The sequence below is a fragment of the Corvus kubaryi genome, unplaced genomic scaffold (assembly GCF_017639235.1).
Source record: "Corvus kubaryi isolate FWS band 111438036 unplaced genomic scaffold, C.kubaryi_AGA036_p1.0 37334, whole genome shotgun sequence".
NCBI classification, from domain to species: Eukaryota; Metazoa; Chordata; class Aves; order Passeriformes; family Corvidae; genus Corvus; species Corvus kubaryi.
The window spans coordinates 7,163,693-7,183,295 of NW_024581108.1; the positions used below are offsets into that span (position 1 = coordinate 7,163,693).

Here is a 19,603-nt window from a genome sequence, read left to right on the forward strand (position 1 = left end):
GCCGCCACCGCGCCTGCGCCGCCGGGCACCGGGGCTGAGGGGGTGCGCCGGGGGCCAGGCCGGGGCTGCGGAGGCTGCTCGGTCTCGGGGCTGCGCCGCCCGCTAATGAAACACAACACACCCCGAACGTGAACTCGTATCCGTCCCGTGCCAGCCGCTCGCTCGCGTTCCGCTTGCGATGCCGGGTGCTCTCGGCGCAGCTGTTGCGGCAGCGCCCGGCACGGGGCGGGGGCGGCAGAGCAGCGCGCTCGGCGTGTGACAGCCAGAGCCGCCGGAGCGCCCCGCCCGCCGCAGCGCACTGGACTACAACCCGGGGCGTGCCGGGAGGAAGCGCAGGGACGCCCCGCAGGAAGCGGGGCACGGCGGCGCCGCCGTAGCGCTGCCGCGGTCTCGCACGGCCGCCCCTGAGTCACCGGAGCGGCTTGTGCGGGGCCGAGCGGCGGGGCCGGGCCGGCACCTCCTCTGCCCTGCCGTGCCGTGCTGCCGGTGACCCAGAGAAGCACAGCACGGCCGGAAGAAGCGGCGATAGCGGCGCCTGCAGAACGTGAGCGAAGCCGTGGGGGAGGGGCGGCGAGCGGGGCGGGCGATGCTGAGCGCTGCTGTGCTGTGCTGCTGCCTGGCTGCGCCCAACTACGGCGGGGTGCTGTTAAGAAGTCCTGTCCGCCAAGAAAGGGGACCCCGTTCGAGAGCTCTTTTTCTTGGAACGAGGATTAAAATACTGGTCTTTGATACAGGGGTTTCGTTGCCGTCAATTTTGTGTTGTCTGCAGGGAGTATTGTATGATTTTTAAAAAGAGGTCAATCTGGCATTGCAATTTCATAACTTAATTGGCAAAACTGATCTGCATCTGCTTATTGGAAAGGGCCATGATGCTAATTTTAAAACACCTAAATAAGTGTTTATTTTGAGATTATATAATAATATCATCATTGTTTATCACTACACCTAATGTAAACACTACATGGTGTGGTAAGCAAAGTCTCATAAACAGCAAACACTATTTATATTTTCGTCTTAAGTAGGGTTTTAGATTTTAATTAATGATTATAATAGCCCTGGTAAGTATTGTTGCAAACTGCGGAAAGAGGACCTAAAGTTCAAGTGCTTTTCAAAAGCACATTTGATGGAGATATAGTGGACCTCATAAATGCTGAGTTGCCACTTCGGCTAATAATTTTTACAAGTCAGGTATGATTGATTGTTCCTATAGAATGAAGCAACCAGAACAAGCAATTAGCTTCTGGAAATAGTTTCAGTGACCTCTTGTCACAAAGTAATAGTAAGATTTGATCTCAGCTTTGGGAAGACCTGTATATGGGGACATATTCAGATTGGTATGCACGCAAATGACAAATCTGTATTTTTAAAAAGCAAATTGGTATAGCCCAAACAAATTACTCTTACGGAATTTCACACAGGTTCAATTATTCAACAAGTTCAACAAATTCTTGTTCTTTAAGTTTTCACAGTACCATTCTCAAATCAAAATTAATGACTCTGGTTATTCAGCCAGTTTTAAAGGAACAAAAATCCCTCCAACAACCTAGGAGCACAGCTTTCTTATATTGCTGTCCTGCATCCTGTGTATCCCTCTTTTATGTGCTTGCACTCATACTTTCCAAGCTGCCAAACCTCATGGGAAGACCAAAATCCTGTGTCTTGAACCTCTGATACAACTGATAATCTTAGTGAAAGGGGAGTGTGAAGGGGATAACCCAGAAATAAAATAATTTTAGTGGGGTAAAATTTTATTTTATTTGCCTGACTGTGGTAACCAAATATATATTTTAGTGGTGCCTGATGAACAAAACAACAGCTGTCAGGTTCTGGAGACCTATTTGTATCTTCAGAGTGGAACTTAAGGATGGAACACAGACTGGATGGAACACTGGCACAAAGCAGCAATTTTAAAAGCAGAGACACAGAGTGTTCTTTTCTTTTTAACCATCTGGTGTACTAACTTCTTTCTGGAGTGTTCACTGAAAGGCAGAGGCAATTATTCAACTGACCAATAGGAAAAGGGATGGGATAATTGCCGTGAATGCATGTATCAGTCAATAACTGAGAGGAACTTGTACTTGTAAAAGAATGCTGGGTAGCATGTGGATAACTGTTGATCTTCAATTATAGACTCCCTTTAATTTCCAACAGATTCAAAGATCACACACAACTGCCCTGTAAAAACAAGAGGCAAAAACAATCCTACTTGTCAACAATGAGGTAAGTTGCAAGGCTTTTTAGATTAAAATAATTTACATTCATATTTTCAGGCATAGTATTTGCACTTTGGAAAAAAATGATTCAAAATTCTGTGAAAAAACCCCACAGATATTCTCTCAAAAACTATACTTGTTTGGCTGTCCTGGATCACTGAATTTGATCAGAATTCCCTGCTGAAAGCCTAGAAATTACTCACAGAATAACGTGAGTAGTATGTATAGATGAGTAACAGTATTACAATAATATGTATAGAGGAGTTAGTAGCAAGCTTAGAATGTTCATCTTATATTCAATTCGTACTAATCTTGCAAGTACAGGAGGAGAAAAGGAAAACTGTATGAAGTTCCACAAAGAAAAGTGCCCGATTCTGCACCTAGAATGGGACAACCCTGGATGTGCAGACTGGGGAATGAGAGGCTGGAGAGCAGTGCCACGAAAAAGGACCTGGGGGTCCTGGTCGATGGCAAATTGAACATGAGTCAGCCGTGCCCTGGCAGCCAGGAGGGGGCTGTCCTGGGGGGCATCAGGCACAGCATCGCCAGCTGGGCAAGGGAGGGGATTGTCCTGCTCTGCACTGATGCAGCCTCACCTCAAGGTGGTTCTGTGCAGTTTTATAAGAATAAAAGAATACAATATAAGAAGGATATAAAGCTGTTAGTGTCCAAATAAGAGCTGCAAAGATGGTGAAGGGCCTTGAGGGGAAGCCATCTGAGGAGTGGCTGAGGTCACTTGTCTGTTCAGCCTGGAGAAAAGGGGTCTGAGGGGAGACCTCACAGCTGTCTACAGCTTCCTCACTTGGGGAAGTGGAGGGGCAAAGCACCGATCTCTTCTCTGATGACCAGTGACAGGACTTGAGGGAATGGCATGAAGCTGGGTCAGGGGGTTTAGGTTGGGTATTAGGAAATATCTAACCATCCTAGCCAGATGGTAGTTGGGCACTGGAACAGACTCCCCAGGGAAGTGGTAACAGCACCAGCCTGACAGAGTTCAAGAAGTGTTTGGATGATGCCCTCAGGCACACGGCAGGATTCTGGGGCCTCTCCTGTGCAGGGCCAGGAGTTGGACTTCAGTGATCCTTATGAGTCCCTTCCAACTCAGGATATCCTCTCATTCTGTGAAGAACATTTGAGGGGCTATCTTTCTAGAAGCTGCTTTTTAAGAGCTCCTGTTTAGTTCCAAGATCACGAGGATCCAGAAACCTCTGCCTTAAACTAAATCTGCACTTACAGCTGGTAGGTACCACCTAGCATCTGACATTGCCATTTTCTCATGAGTTCTAGGTGTATCAGTTCAGCTGTTGCTGAGATTGTTGCATTCCTGTATTACTCCACTTGACATGTTTCTTTTGCTCCACCTGTGTTCTAACCTTAGTATGATCAGCATCACATTTTTTGTACTATCATTATCAAACATATATACAAACTATTGACAAAATGTCCAGCAAATCAGTTATAAAGATTGTTCCTTCTGTGTGGTGCCTGAGCAACAGAAAGAGAGTGAGCATTTTGTTTCCTCCTTTCTGCCAGAGCTTTTGAGAAGGCACCTTCTCTCCTTTTTGCTTCCCAGTTAAGGTAGAGCTCCTGCAAATCCTGAAAACATTGAATCTCTGTACAAATTTGCTTTCTACTTTCAGCTGGATAGATTTGGTGAGGTACATAAATGATCAATCAAAAATTAGTTCTAAGAAAACAGGAAACAATGAACACTCTGAAGAACTACTCTAGATTTATTTTCACAAAACAATGAAATCCAAAGTTAACCAAAAAAAGTGAAAAGCAAGTGAACATAGAAACTGAGTACCAGAAGCACCTGTCTCAATAGTTGAAAGTAATTTGCCAAAGTGCTGAAATCCTCCTTATTTACTTACTTAAATGAAAATCTACCTAATGTTTTGGGAGTTTTGATCAAGGGAGAAAACTGTACACGGGTTTAATGACTTCCTTTCCTGTTACTTGTTTTAAAGGTGTTTTCACTTCTGTAAGCTTCCAGGAAGAGTTATGGGAATCCGCCTACTGCGTTTCACCTCTGTGGTGATCATCGTCTTGCTTCTTGTGGCAGGTGCTTTAACAGCTTTGCTTCCCACTATCAAAGATGACAAATTGCCCAATTCAAGAAGGGAACCAAAAACCCAGAGTCAGTCTGCCTTGGATTCATTCACTCTTATTATGCAGACATACAATAGAACTGACTTACTGCTAAAGCTTTTAAATCATTATCAAGCAATCCCCCACCTACATAAAGTAATTGTTGTGTGGAACAACATTGGTGAGAAGACACCAGAGGAAATGTGGAATTCCTTGGGGCCTCATCCTGTCCCTGTTGTCTTCAAAGTTCAAACTGTAAATCGTATGAGAAACAGGCTGCAGAATTTCCCTGATCTGGAAACAAAAGGTAATCACAGTTCATATCACTATTACTAATAATATTTTCACGTTTGAAATCTGAATGCTAAAAGAGAGGTCATTGAGTCATACTGTGTAATAAATCAATGGATCTTTTGGGTCGTTTAATAGAATGTGGGTAGTATAGAGGAAACCTGTGTTAGGAGATCAGATGCACACCACCACCAGGCTGTCAGTGAAGAGTAATGGGAAAAAAAGAGGAATGTCAAATGCATTTCAAGGGCTTTTGCAAGTTCTCAATTTCCTTTGTGAGGCAGACATGGGTAGTTCAGCTTCTCTTCCTTCTGTAGCATAAACTGAAATTCATAATGCATGTATTTGTTGAGTCTCTGCACTAATCTGGACTTAAGTCATCTGGTAAAGACTTGATTTAGTCCATTCCTCTTAAGACTAAGTTCTCAAGCGTGTTGTGCTCTTCCGAGAAACTTCCCCTCCCTAGCTGTCTGGCTTTCTATCTCAAATTATGCATCCTTTTAGTTAAGAGTACTTTCCCCAGTCTCCTGGGTATTCATCTAAATATTCTTCCTAAGCTCTTTCTAGGAGGTGTACAACAATAAATCCTGTTTGTCTCAAGTGGAAAAAAACCCCCTATGTTGCATTACAGACCTGACCTTACTCATGATTAGTAAAGGTAATTCTATTTACTGCCCCCTTCCTAACATGTCTGCTAGTCCAAACATATGATTTCAAGGAAGACACTGGAAACTTCCAACTGCCCAAGTGTTTTACTTACTGTAGTAAGATCTGTGCTGACTGTAAACTTTCAAAGCTTTAATGCGTCTGCAGTTCAGATCTAAGAATATCCTTCCTTTTCCACTTCCTGGTAGTCTTTTATCTAAAACTTAAGGGAAAGAATCTTCTTTCTGTAGTTAATAATAGTGAATGTTGCCTGGGTAATTTGTTTAACTTGCTTATGTAGAACTTTCAAGTAGTGAGATGAGTAAAATTTTATACTAAGGAACCCTTATAAGTCTCATATGCTAAAGAAAAGCATCTAACTCTATTCTAGTTGTATCTTTACGTAAGATTAGTAGAATTTTAAATTGCTTTGCCAAACACTCCCAAGTTTTCTAACACCTGTCTCTCCAGCTGTACTACAGATGATCAAAGGTTGCTGAGTCTTGTAACAGCCTGGCAAATAATCTAAAACTTAGGTTTGGTTCCAGTCACCACAAAGCTGTAACCTTGCTTTAGCTTTGAAATCTAATTATTTTTTATCAATCTACTTTCAAGGAATTGCAATTCAGCTTAATAGTTGTAGAAATTTTATATTCAGTTTTTCAAATATTGTGCCATATATCATGCTCATGTATTTAATCTTCTGATCAATTAAAAGTTTTTCTCTTTTTTTTCTCCCTTCAGCTGTTTTAATGATGGATGATGATACACTAGTCAGTGCTCATGACCTCGCTTTTGCCTTTTCCGTTTGGCAGGTAATGTTTGGCATCTTGGCAGGCAGTATTTGAGTTGCAATTGAGAGTAATAGTTTTAATTAGAGTAGTACTGTATCATATTGTTTTGCCATTGGTTTTCTAGATGTCAAGTTAGATTTTAGCAAGTTCGAAGTGTTGAATAGTAGAAATTATAAGAATGTTCTTCAGTAGTAGCTATATCTGTAATCTATAACTTTAAAATTTTAACTCTTACTCTACAAAACCATGAAGTTGCTAACTGCTGAATTTATTTAAATGTATAGTAGTCTGTGTGTTTTGTTTTGCAAAACACAACAAATTGTCTGTAAAGTTATTTTCAGTGCCAAATACACAGCTGCCAATTGTGGCTGGATGTTTTGTTGGCACTATGTGATGTGGAATGAGGCAGACAGTCAGTTTCGTGAAACTGTATTTAATTGCAACATTTATGCAGATCAAATGACCATATGCCAACAATTTAATTCTTTCCTGGCAATAATGTTGTCCTCCTTTTATTTAAAAAATGCATATATCTCTCTTATGACATGCTTAAGTGAACCCCACACTGTGAAATATGTGTTGAATTTCTTTTTTTCTTTCAGCAATTTCCAGAGCATATAGTGGGATTTGTTCCTAGAAAGCACATTTCTACTCCTTCAGGCGTATACAGCTATGGCAGCTTTGAATTGCAGAACCCTGGATTTGGGAATGGAGATCAGTATTCTATGGTGCTTATCGGCGCAGCATTTTTTCACAGTGGGTATTTAGAAGACTTTCAACGGCAGCCAGAAGCAGTGTACGCCTTAATAGATGAAACTCAAAATTGTGATGATATTGCCATGAATTTTCTGGTAGCCAAGCATACTGGAAAGCCTTCAGGAGTGTTTGTGAAGCCTGTTGATATAAGAAATTTAGAAAAAGACACTAACAGTGGCTATTCTGGAATGTGGCACCGAGCAGAGCATTTGTTACAGAGATCCTACTGTGTAAATAAACTGGTTAATATTTATGATGGCATGCCCTTAAAATATTCTAATATCATGATTTCTCAGTTTGGTTTTCCTAATTATGCCAATCACAAAAATAAAATGTAAGCAAATGAATTTAAGGTGTTAAATGTTAAACAATACTCAGTGAATTGTACTGAGTTCAAGGAGAGAAGAAGGTGTAATTACTGCATCTTGGCCATCCCTCTTTGTAGCCTCTGATTTTTCTCCACTAGGCTTTTTATGTATTTTCTTTCTTTTCTAACTAATTCACAAAGGTAAGTTTTGAGAAAACTTAAAGAATATATAGTCATGCTTAGCTGTGGTAAAATCATACTCTTTCCTTAAAACCTGAAAAGCTACTCTTAATTAATTAGGCCAGTTCTTCAGAAACATGCAGACAAAAATGCAATCCTACTCTTCAGATCTTAACGTTTGGATTTTTTTCCTTGAATATACCGATCTAGTCAAATGAGGTCTAGGCATATTTTTGACAGTTATATGTTGAGATGCTTCCTTGCCTTCCCACTCCTCACCTCCTCCTACCCAGTTTCCAGTGAAGCTGTAGAAGAGCTACAGTGAACTGCTGGCCAGGCTTCTGGCCTCGTGTACAAAACCCCTTTGAAATCTGTATATAAGCTACTCGGTGTTCTGAGATGTTCTTGAAGCTGCTATGAAAGCCAGAAGAGTACCTCACCTTAATCTCAGATAGTCTTTAAACCATTGCCTACAATATTACTCCTGCTGAGATAATGGAAAATGATCTCTGATGTGGCATTTTTTTTTCTTATTGATTTGCCTAGAGTTGCTGAAACACTGCAAGCAGCTGAAAGGTAAATCCTAGTAGCTGGAAATACAAGAAACATGAATACAAGAAATACAAAACTTATAAGCAGCCAGAAGAAATGGACGGAATGTTACTTATTAATATTCTCTTTAGTACTTAGTCTTATTTTAGTATTTTGCATATATGTTATTACAAACATCCACCCAGGAAAATCCTCAATTTGTTAAAAATTTCTTATTTACAATTCCTAGTAAGAGCAGGGTGTTCAACATTTATTACAGTGTACATTTTGCAATTTTACAGGTCTACTGGGTTTTTAGCTACTCTTTCAAATGAGTATTTACTTTATAGTTCCTTTTTTTCTCTGTTTCTGGTGGCTATGACAACAGAGTTAAAATGTACAATAAAAGGGTAAAGCATTACGGAAAAAAAAGTATTTTAAGGTACAGTGATATTTGACAGGGATGTACTATTATCAGTCTCTGAATTCCCTGACTTTATAGCAAGAAACAGAGCTGCTGTTAATGACTTTAGTTAGATTGGGACTCTGTAATTCTGGAAACCTGATATTGATATAGACAGGGCAAACCTTTTCCAATGAAGTTGCAGAAAGGTTGGGCCTTTTTTTTTGTGGTATGGAGAATAAAAAACAGTGATTTTCCTGGATCACAGAATCAGATTTGGCATCCAAAGCAGATTTAGTTTCATCTGCATCAGCTTTTAATTGATTCTTAGAATCAGTTCAAAGGTAACTGTGGGCAACCAGTAACAGCTAATACCTAGTATAAAAATAGCATCTGCACAAATGGTGTATAATTTTATCATTTTTTGTAATAAGTTAGCTGAACAAACAGTGAAAAATGTGACAAGTTCTTTACAGCAGGGCGTGAGTCTTTGGGGGGAACGAAGAATTCTTTTGCCTTGTTCTATCAGTATTAAAGGATTTGATTTCTGTTCAGTGAAGTCTTCCTAGTACTATTTTTAAGTTTTAAAGGGCAGAATCTTTAACATGGCAATGTAAAGTCTGCTTAATTTTGTTGTAATAGTGAAAAGTAGTTTTTAATTATTGTGCTGTAGTGCTAAGTAGTATAAAACAGGTCTATGATCTTTCCAGAAAAGCAAATTTCCCAGTGGTAGTTTACTGTATTTCATTTACTTACTCATCTTCCATGACTTCTGTTCTGTGCAATATCAGCTAGAGTTGTGAAGACTCACAGTTGTTGTTAACCTTTTTTTTGAAATGTGAAACAAACTGTCAACCCAGCCAAATCTTAGTATTGGGCTCTTTGTTGGAGCGAAGGAGTTGGTTTGGTTTTGGGATGGTCTTTTGTTCTTCTGTGTCAGTGAAAGAATTAATAGAACAAGCTTTTAATTATACTGTTAAATTTAATTTGCACCATTGTCAAATAAAGTACAGAAAGCAGACCTGTGATGTATTTATTTTCAGACTATTAACCAAATTTTTCAGTGTTAAGATATGTAAAGTAAGTTCACAGTTTGCATACTCATGAGCAGCACCAAGATTTCTTTTTTAAAAAAAGTGTACTTTCTGGCACATTCATTCATTTAATTTAGGTGAGGCCTACTTATGAAGGAAGAAAAGACATAAAAAAACCCAACAGCCTTAATAATTTAGTCTCAGGTAGGAAAGGAAATACAAAGATAAGACTTAAGTTCCAGCCATAATTCACTGTACTTTGGAACCAAAAGGGGTTGTTTGCTTATTTTTTAAAAGTGGATTTTTTATCCCTTAGTCGTTATAAAAGTGCCTTAAGATTCTTTAGTGAAAATACATTACCAAAAAATTGTATTTTAAACAAAATTATATGCATGTGATTATTTCTTCTGAGAGATTATCTATATGTCATTTAGAAATATTTTGGAGTCCAAACAATCATCACCGCCTCTGAATGTTCTGTTGAAATTACTGTTAAAGCAACACAGGGTTTTAAACATGGTATCTAAAATATATATTTAAAAATCCTTGACAAAAAATCAGGATATAATGCTAAAATGATACAACAGGACAAGAAAATTGCTTCTTTACAAAAAATACCACAAGATGTCACTGCAGCCTTGATATTTGATCTCAAAATGAGTACATAGTATTGATTAGAATACCAAAGTTATACTAGTTGAAAATATTCTTAAAGCTAGCGTTTTACAAAGTGAAATTCATTAACTAATAGCTACGAGACACAATATTGGAATTGAAAAAACACAGATTATTTTGCACGTATTTTTACAGGGAGGAAAAGAAAGGTTAGTTTATTTCTGATGCTTACAAAGGCTGCAGCTAATTGCCACAAATGAGAGCTTTAATGCAACAAAAACAGTATTTGTAACTTTGCAGAAGACATATAAGCAGTATACAAACATTTTACAGCTGGGCTTCAGTTTCTAATCATATTTGCCTCCTAGATTCACCAGTCTAGCTAGATGGGTTTACATATTTTAGGCTTTAACACAAACTCTGTTTCTAGAGATTCTGGATACTGGATAGGAGGATGTAGACTGTTCCATCTTTGCTTCTGTTGCCGAAGAGAGCGTTGCTAAGGGTGTTTCAACTATGCTCATTCAAATTCCCCTTAAGAAGAGTGCAGCACTGACTGAGAAATGTGTTACATTGAACTGTAGTGAAAGTCTGAGTAACAAAGGGCATTAAAAAAACTGCAGTTCTGGACAATATACCTTAATATCCCTTCTCTTTCATGGGATATAGTACCCCTTAGAGAATTGCTTGTGAATAAAAAAACACCAATGAAATACTTGATTTTGTTAAAGGTTACACACAAGTGAAAGTCGTAAAGAAAAACAAACACTGATTTCCATGGAAAGCAAATACCCTCCAACAACCTTTATTTAATTTGCTGCTACATAATATTGCAGTCTCATTCTTGTAAGCATTTTGTATGGAATAGTACTTACTACTGAGAATGAGGTTTTCTCAGGTTTCAGGATCAGGCACAAACAGGGGCATATTTAGCATATTCGTTTTGGAGCTTTTCAAAAAAAGTTGAAAAAAAGCAGTGCAAGAACATAGGTACGAAGCATTAGAATCAACACAAAAATTAAATAAGCAACTACAAAACAGCTGAACTGTTTCCTGTGTCCTTCGCCTTATTTGTAAAGCTTTAAAGATTATCCAGTGCTTACGACACCACATAAAAAACTTAAAGAGTCAGAAGTGTTTCACACTCATGTTTAGCCTCATTAGCAGACACACCAGGATTAATTATATGAACTGTGGTTACAGTAGGTTATTTACAGTGTTACGGGAAGATGGTGATACTAATGTGAACCTCAGGGCTGCACATGCCTTTAAACAGTATCTTTTAAAGGTGTTTCAAGAGTGGATTTTTTTGTTTGCTTGTTTGTTAGGGGGAAAAGTATCTTTTTTCCCCCTTTTTTTCTCTCCTCAAGGAACCTCTCCTTTGCAATCTTTTGCTTTAGTTGTAAAACTGAGGCGGACCGTCTGCCCCGTTTGGCACTTACCAGATCTTTCTAAAGGGGAGAGGCGGAAGAACGCGCCCACAGCCCGAAGCAGCGCGTTAGGAGAGCTCCGTGCCTCAGGCGTGCGCAGCGTCTGCTGCTGTTCGCAAGCGGCTCCCCAGCACAGCCAGCCCCGCGCCCGAGGGCAGCCCGCACTGCCCCGCCGGGAAGCGGCCGCCGCGGGGGTCCGGGGGCGGGGCGCTCCCCGGCGCGCCGCCAGCTCATTGGCTGCAGGCGTAGGAAGGCGGCCTCTGATTGGTCAGCCGGCTTGTCTGTCACGACAAATGGTGCCCCAGGTAGCGCAACGCGCGCTCTGCCGGTTCTCCCGTGCCTGAGACGGCCCTGCCGCTCCGCTCGCCCCCGTCCGGAGCGCGCCCGCGCTGCTGAGGCAGCGCTCCGGCTCAGCCCCGCTCCGAGCTGTACGGGACACTCGCCCGGTGCCCGTGGGGCGCTCTGCCACGGACCGCCCCCGGGCGGGGAAAATCAGCACCAGCGCAGCGGGGAGCGGCGGCGCTGCCCGGGCAGGCGGGGCGGAGGGCGGGGCTGTTCCGGGCGCTGGGCCGCTGCCTGCTGGAGCAGGGGCGCTGCTGGGCTGGGGAGCGGGGGGGCCGGTCACTCGCAGCGCCAGCCCTGGGCCGGCCGACACAAAGGCTCCGTAGCGCGGTTGCCGGAGCGCCGCCGGTCGCTTGGTAACCGCCCGCTGCCGCTTTATCCGGGGGCGTCTCCTGGCTGGGGGCGGGGTGGAGCTGGAGTCCCTGCGGGCGCTTGCCCGCCGTGTCCCAGGGCTCATTCTCGGCTCCGCTCCCGCTCCTATGCGGGCTGCGGCCGCCGTGCTCGCAGCACCGTGCCCGGCGGGCGGCCCCTCCGGGCAGCGGGTCCCGTCCCTGCGAGCGCGCCCCAGCCCCGCCGGCGCTGCCCCGGAGCGCCATGAGCTCGGAGCCGCCCCGCGCCTCGCTGCTCCGCGCCCTCTTTAAGATGGAGCCGGCGGCGGCCGCCTCCGAAGTCCTGGGGGGAGCCTCGGAGTTCGTGAAAGGTGAGAGCGGGGCGGGAGCCGCCCTGTCCCCTGCCCGCGGGGTCCCGAAGCCTCCCCCAGAGAGGAAACCGCCTGGCTTCCCTCCCGCCCTCCCCGCCCCGGCTTTGCTGCGTGCCCGGCTCGGCCCCGGCCCCTTTGCCCGGCAGGTTCGCGGGCTGCCCGCCCCGGCTGCCGCGGGCACCCCCCGGTGCTGCTTTCCCCGCTCTCTTGGGCCAGGCGCGGGGCCGGCACCTGTTGCTGCGCGCTGCTCGATGGGTCGGAGCCGCTGCCGAGGGGTGGCCGGCAGGGGCAGGGCCCGCGGGCGGAGCGGTCCCGGCGCTCCCGCCGCCGCTCACGCAGCAGAAAAAGGAGCGGCAGAGCCTCTTCCGCTCCGCGGTGACAGGCGTGCCCCGGGGCGGTGGCCGGCTGCCTTCCCTGTCCCACGCTGTTCCTCTAATCTGTCTTTCAGATCGGTTGTACTTCGCTACTTTACGAAATAAACCGAAAAGTACTGTAAATACCCACTACTTCTGTACCGATGAGGAACTGGTCTATGAAAAGTAAGTGTTGTGGTTTGCATGTTCAAAGTAATCACCTGAGAGTCTCCCCAGCACACTTTGATATATATTCTATAGAATATTTTTGCCCCATTAAGTTACTTGCATAGAATATGAGCGTGGAGTTTGTCCGAATGTATTTATTTATTAGCTGAAACTAGGTTAACAAGGTGACTCTTTAAAGAAAGACCCACAAAAACAGCTGCAAGGCCAGTTTAATGGCTTAAATTGTGGGTGAGCTAGAACAAGGATATCTGAGCCTTGTAGGATGTGTTTAAAACATGGAGGTCTATTAGGACTAATTGCACTTTATTGAATGTTGTCTTAAATAGAAGACTTATTTGGTATGAATAGATAAACAGTAGTTTGTTTTATATTTCCTGTATTTTCCTGTATAGAGAGTATGGAGTTTACAGAATCATAAGAATGCAATGCTTAAATGTGCTCTTGAAGAGCATCTGCAACTTTTTTTATAACTCTGGTTTTATTAGAGGGTTTTGAGATACAAAAGCCATCAGGAAGTGCTATCTTTAGAACAGCAGAAAAAGTCTTTTATGTGAAGTAAAAGGCTCATGTGTTTGTAAGACACTGACTGCACATAGAAGGTAAAAAGAAAACGTGATTATAGTTGTGAATACTATTAAAAGACATAAAAAAATTAAATAATCACTGTATGCTGTGGCTAAAAAGTCGATACTCTGCACTGCGTTCCCAGATCAACTGTTTCCCGTGTGATGATATGTGTCTATCTGCTTGACACGGGGTTTGCTGCAGCAGAAGTGAAACAAAAAGTGTGTTCCTATTTTAAGTGTAACTTGCTTTCCGTATGTTTTGAAGCAATTGTGAGCATTAGCCATTCTTACCTCCTTTCTCCAGTGACCAGTACTGCTTCTGTGGAGATGTAAACCAATATTCCTTAGTTTTTAGCTTACTTTCTGTGCACAGCTTGTAGTTTCAGGGTATCTTTTCTACACGTTTTTGAGTCTTTCTGATGTTAAGCTGTGTGTCATCTACTGGAGTTCCCAATGGTTCATTCTGAAAGTTGACTTTTGTAATGGGCTGCTTGGGTTGGGAGTAAGTTCCTTAATGATCATTAAGGAATTTTGATTGGAAGGGACCTTGGGAGTATCCTAAGGGAGGGTTGACCTAATATTAAAGGCAGAATTCAGCTGGGGAAGGTCCTGAGTAGTTTGTGTTGTATGAAAGTGTTCCACTTTCTTTAAGAAAGGAAACTTGTATCTCTTCTTGACTTCTGTATTATGTTTTAATTCTTAATGTGCTTTTAGGAAGTGTGAAGGAATCTTATGTGGCATTTGATCTTGTGGGTAGGAAGGGGGAGCAGTTCTGTACTGTTAGTTACAGATGACTGTACTAACCAAGGCCTGTAACTGAGGTATTTTGTGTGAGGATAATGTCATATTAAAAAAAAAAAAAAAGTACTGAGAAATTTGAAGGGGGAGGAAAGTAATTTTCTTTAGCATGTAAAGGAAAATCTGTAGGTATGTTCCTTAACCCAGTGTTAACTACGTATGAGGGTGTAACCTGATGCCAGATATAGTAACCAGGTAATGGAAAGAAGCAAAGTTTCCTTTATCTTCTAGGGCACATCTAAAGACTTTGAACACGTAACTCCTGGTCTATGTTCTGAATTGATGGTTCCTAATCTGTTTGGCCCCTTTAAAAGTTGTTGTCCTGTATCTGATACCATAAAGATACTCTCCCTTTTGTGCTCATAAAATGCTAAAATGTGATATGAGGTAGAAAATAAGTGACAGTTACTAGGTGGTACCAAGGACTTGTGTAATAACCTTTTACATATCATTGCTAACCTTTCCCCTGGTATTTGTACTGCAGCACCCATCCCTATCAGTGTATGCAATATTTGGTAATAAACCCATGCCTGGTTTTATTTTTTTTCTTTTTTGCCCTCTCATATCCAAGGAAGTTTATATGGTTTTGGGGAAGTAAAGGCAGGTGTCAGTAGAGTTACCATTTTAATGTATATTTTTAATATCTTTCTGAATTTGGAAATCTAGAGGTAAATTGGGGAATAGAATGCAAGACTCAGTTCTTGGGGAAGTACTAATTTTTCTATAGCTTCCCTTATGCTCATCAACAAGCTTGACATCAGTCTATTGTCTTTCCCAGGCTGCACACGAAGTGGGGGGCCTGACAATAGGGCTGGTCTGTAAGTAGTAGTAGGGCATAACTTTAGTACAATAGATCAGATGGTCTCCTCACTTCCTCAGAAATGCAGTCTTCTTTCCGAGAAAGTGATTAGAAGTATTTGTTGCATGATAGCAAAATAAATATTTGGAAGTGAGTTTTGAAGTGCTGTAGCTCAGAACAGTGGTTTGCAGAGTCTTCATGGAAATGGCCTGCCTGGGTGGTTCTTGTGGTCAGAATTCCACAGCCACTTTCGCTTTTTAATCAAATGAGTTGTTCAGAGAGTTCCAAGGAGGAGGATAGGAGATGTCTACTCAGGCATTAAATCCTGAGCACCTGGGAGGTATGTAAGTAATTACATTCATACAATTGTTTATTGACTTAACTTTGCTTAGATGCATCTTCATAGTGACAAGACAAAGATACTTCATTGTGCTTGGAAGTAAACTGCTTTTCTTTCAGCTCTTATTCTGTTTAAATTGCTTTTCTTTGGGCTCCTATTCTGTTAGCTTGTTACAGAATTTTATTTAGTTGACTTTACAGAGGTGTCAGTTTGCTTCACGAAGCAGTATCTGATCTGAAAACCTCATGAATATGTAGGTTTGGAGTTGCCTGATTACAAAGAGCCTGCTACTGGATCACAGAGTACTTAAAAACTCTCTGCCTTGCTTCCCTTTTTTTTCCCCCCCACTCTTGAAGAGACATAAGGAAGCAATTTTGTACATTAGTACTATACCCCTTTTATTAAACAAAACAGCTGTAGTGCTAGATTTGATGGTTTGGGAAGTTTGGGGTTGACTTGCTCCTGTAGCTTGTCATGTGATTTATCACTAAATTATACACAAAGTATGGTTATGTAATCTTGAGCACTTTAGCCTTCAGTTCTCTCTTGAAGTTTTTAACCATTCTAATGACTTCATAACACTGTCTAACTTAAACATTCACACTTTAAAAAGATAATAAAGACATTCTTAAAACCATTTAAGCCTCTCTCAAATGCTAGCTGACTAGGAACTTGCTAGTAGAACTGTCACTATTTCAGTTAAATGTGCTGCAATTTAACCTTGAACCTATTATGCCAGGGAAATGGTATGCAAATGCCTCTGTTAAGAGAACAGGAAACCTGAATGGAATGATACAATTCTGAAATATCTTCTTTGATGGTTCTGTTTCTGTAAGATTTTCTCTGAGTCTTTCTCAAACTCTCTGAGGTTCCTCCTGAGGAAGTGCACTACTTCTTATAAGGGAACACAGTCTTTCCGGATTGTGTAGTACAGGTAACTATTACTTCAGAAAAATGGAGTTAATGAGAAACAATCCATCTTGATGAAGATTGTCATTTGGCAAATAGACAAACCTTGCCTTGGCAAGAGCTCAATTAATGAGTTAGGCACTAGTAAGAAGCTTTTTATTCTCTAAGAATAGCGTCTTTCACATTTCACCTTCCAGTAAGCAGATCTGGGTTGAGAATACTACACTTGGCTGGTTAACTTGGCTTTCACATAGTTTATCAAAGCAACTTTTAATGTCTTTTTTATTTCTGAGAAGTTTTCTCAAGCAAAATCAGAATTAAATAACGTAAAATGGAAATCTCTTACTGATGAATTATAATGGCAGCCTTCATAAATCATACTGCTTTTATTCAGTCATTTGTTCTGACTTTGTATCTCTTGTATAAACAGTTTTTGCAGATCTAATCTCTGACATTGTGTAAGCAGCTGTAGAAGTAGTAAATATGGTAGTCTCTGTATATCGTGCTTTACACTAAAACTTTCTTTCAAGCTATGGTATGCTACTTGCCCATTTCACAGCAGTCTTCATGATAGCTACTTCAGTTATGTAGCAACAGAGCAAGACTCAAGTGCTTAGCTGCAGCAATATTAAATGAGTACTGTTTCTTCTACTGCATGTGTATATGCAAAGAAGCAGTTTATCTTTCCTGTGAGAAGAGTAAGGGTTAGCCTATCGGGTTTTGCTTTGGTTAAATGCTGCTTTTCTGTGCCTCTCCAGTAACAGTACTTGCATAGGAAACCTGAACTTCTCCATCTTTCTGTGGCTTAAATCATTTGAAAGGAAAAAGAAAACTTAGCATTGTTACAACAGTCAGAGCTGTCACTTCACACAGAAAACAGGGAATTCCTTGTTTGCATCAGTAATTTTGAAGATTTGACCTTGACTATTGGATGACCAAGATAGCTTAGTAAGATGAAGTCCAAAATTAAAAAAAGGGAATTTCCTTAATTTTGTACCTATACGTTGCTTTACCATTTCTGTCTTTGCTTTTTATAAGTAAAATATAAAATGCGTTTGCCAGTAGTACTGAGGAGTTTTTTCTTTTGTTTGCAGTAAAAGGGTACCAGGATAAAACAGCAGCTTTCTATGCTCCAGTTTTATATTGGATGGGAATGTAGCTTGTTTAGGAAACCGCTTAGGTGCATCTTGGCCTCTGCTAAGATGACTTTTTTTCCAAAGAGACTAGGCTTCTGACATGACCTGAAGGTTCTTCTATAGGGAAACTTTCTATGGGAGAACCTCTTCATTGATATTTTGGTTTTGATATCAAGGAGCATTGGATTAAAAAATCACTTATCTGGAATAAGTATTTAATTATGTGTAATTTAGATCTGTGAGTTGTTGGGTTTTGAAGAATCAGGATCTTGAGGAGGATTTGGAACTTCCAAGAGGAAATGGACTTAATACCTGGGCTTTTTTGCGTAATCCAGGGCCTCTGCATTATTTTTACCTTTAGATATTTCCAGGGTTATGTTTGCTGTATCATCCTTTGTCTGTTCAGAAGCGTGCAATCCCTAAGTAGCATTAAGCATTAGGGATTTTGTCTCGGCCCGATTAAGAAAGCTCCTAACAATTCACGTGTTATTGGAATCAGTGGACTAGAGGAGGAAAACAGTGGCCACATTTTTTCATGTGCTTGAGAAGTGGGGAGGAGAAACACAGTCCAGGAAACTGGAGTTGGAGAAAAAAGCCTGAATTGGTAAGATTTCCCAACCAGCAGTTAGGTTGTAATGAGTGTGCAGACTGATCCTCTCTCACCCAGAGACTTTGTTGCATGTGAAATGTGCTCATCTTGTGATTTGAAGCAAGTAGCTGTGCTAATCAGTTGGCCACTTCTGCAACACCTGGCTCTTGTATTGTTGAGTGGCCAGGCTCAGAACCGATGCAGCAAGGCCTTTAGAGGGTAGTAACCTGAATGTTCCTGCGTAGAAAAGAGGGAGGGAGGAGCAAGAAGGATGAATCACTATAAGAGAAACAATCTCATTGCTTAATTTTAATAGGAAGCTGGACATTTATAAAATGCTGAAAAATTTGAGAAGTTTTGCAGTTATTTCACCAGGTTCTTAGGTTTTAGCTTTTGACTTAAGTAATTGCAAGCTTGGTAGGGGCTCCTGTTCTGGCAGGAAAGTGGCTTTATATGATGGCAAGCCTTCAGTAAGGCAAACATTATACTTTAAGGAGTCCTTGTGCTCTAGTTCAGGGATATGTACTCCAGAAAATGATTGCAGTTATTAAATGATGCCTCTGTTTTCAAGTTACCAAACCAATGACTGAATAAGGTGGCAAGCAAGAAACCTCATGCCCTGATGGGAAGTGAATGGCAGTACAAAACTACTGCTCTGTAGGGAAAAAGTACCAGGCATGTGGAGTAAAGTATAAGTAATGCATTTTATCTTTGAAAGATGGTATCTTGGCCTGATAGATTGACTGATGTTAATATGGACCTTAACAAATTAGGGAGATGGACGATCACCAACTGTATGAAGTTTAACAAGGGCAAGTGCCAGATTCTGCACCTGGGATGGGGCAACCCTGGGTGTATGGGCAGACTGGGGAATGAGAAGCTGGAGAGCAACATTGCAGAGAGGCACCTCCGCGTACTCTATGATTCTGTGGAGGTTATCAATTCAGTTAAAAGTCTGCTAGGCTATAGTATTCCTTCATTGAATGGCACCATCTAATAATTCAGGATGGCAAATCTGTTTCATTTTTCTCTGGTGCAAGGGTCGAGTGCTTAGTAAGAAGTGGTGTTGGCATTCCGAAGTGCTGGTTCAGGCTTGAACTGACTGATGGCACCTTCATGTGGCATCCCATGGAACTGCAGTTGGAAACGACTTGTTACTAAGGGGTGTGGGCTGCATTTCTTTCACCATTAAATTCCCTGGAAGAATTTACAGTAACTGTTTGCATGGCAGAGTATACCCATGGGCTGGCCTTTCTAGGGGAAAGACCATTCCTCTGATACAGTACAGCAAGTGCCTCAGATATTATACTGCAACAAAGTACAGGTAGGAAGAAATGGTTCTAGGAGTCTAATCTACAGAGAAAACAGATACCAGAAACTTTTGCTACTGCTTCCAGGTGGCATCATGATGGTATTTTTGAAGTAGAGTATTTAAATGTCATCTAGTATGTTCTGGGGTTTTGCCGCTTGGTTTGAGAAGCGTAATGATAGCAAGTCTCCATGGGATGAGGGGGAAGAATAATTTAAGGTATCATCTAAGTATTTGATTAAAACAAAATACAATTAAATGTTAATTAATACCATACCTGCCT

At 41.6% G+C, this 19,603-nt stretch overlaps 2 protein-coding genes across 8 annotated transcripts in view; both read left to right on the top strand.

Moving 5' to 3' along the window:
* The first annotated feature begins 267 nt into the window (after positions 1–267).
* On the top strand, positions 268–9,232 carry EXTL2 (exostosin like glycosyltransferase 2). Of its 2 annotated transcripts, XR_006016424.1 has the most exons (6): positions 268–544; positions 2,152–2,220; positions 4,184–4,611; positions 5,153–5,253; positions 5,985–6,055; positions 6,637–6,851. XR_006016424.1 is itself a non-coding variant. In XM_042030017.1 (5 exons), exons 2-5 carry the CDS (start codon positions 2,216–2,218, stop codon positions 7,126–7,128), a joined length of 996 nt encoding a protein of 331 aa, XP_041885951.1. In that variant the 5' UTR covers positions 337–544; positions 2,152–2,215; the 3' UTR covers positions 7,129–9,232. The 2 variants fall into 2 exon arrangements, 1 of the variants encoding a protein (XP_041885951.1); XM_042030017.1 differs by lacking the exon at positions 5,153–5,253 and having other exon boundaries at positions 337–544; positions 6,637–9,232.
* Positions 9,233–11,880: 2,648 nt separating this feature from the next.
* CDC14A (cell division cycle 14A) overlaps positions 11,881–19,603 on the top strand; it is a 53,194-nt gene continuing 45,471 nt past the window's right edge. For 3 of the 6 annotated variants that reach the window (XM_042030004.1, XM_042030003.1, XM_042030006.1), the window contains exons 1-2: positions 11,883–12,332; positions 12,781–12,871. In XM_042030004.1, the coding sequence (XP_041885938.1) occupies positions 12,227–12,332; positions 12,781–12,871 (197 nt within the window). In that variant the 5' untranslated portion in view covers positions 11,883–12,226. Of the gene's footprint in view, positions 12,333–12,780; positions 12,872–19,603 lie in introns of all 6 variants that reach the window. The other 3 variants (XM_042030005.1, XM_042030002.1, XM_042030001.1) reach the window with 3 other exon arrangements.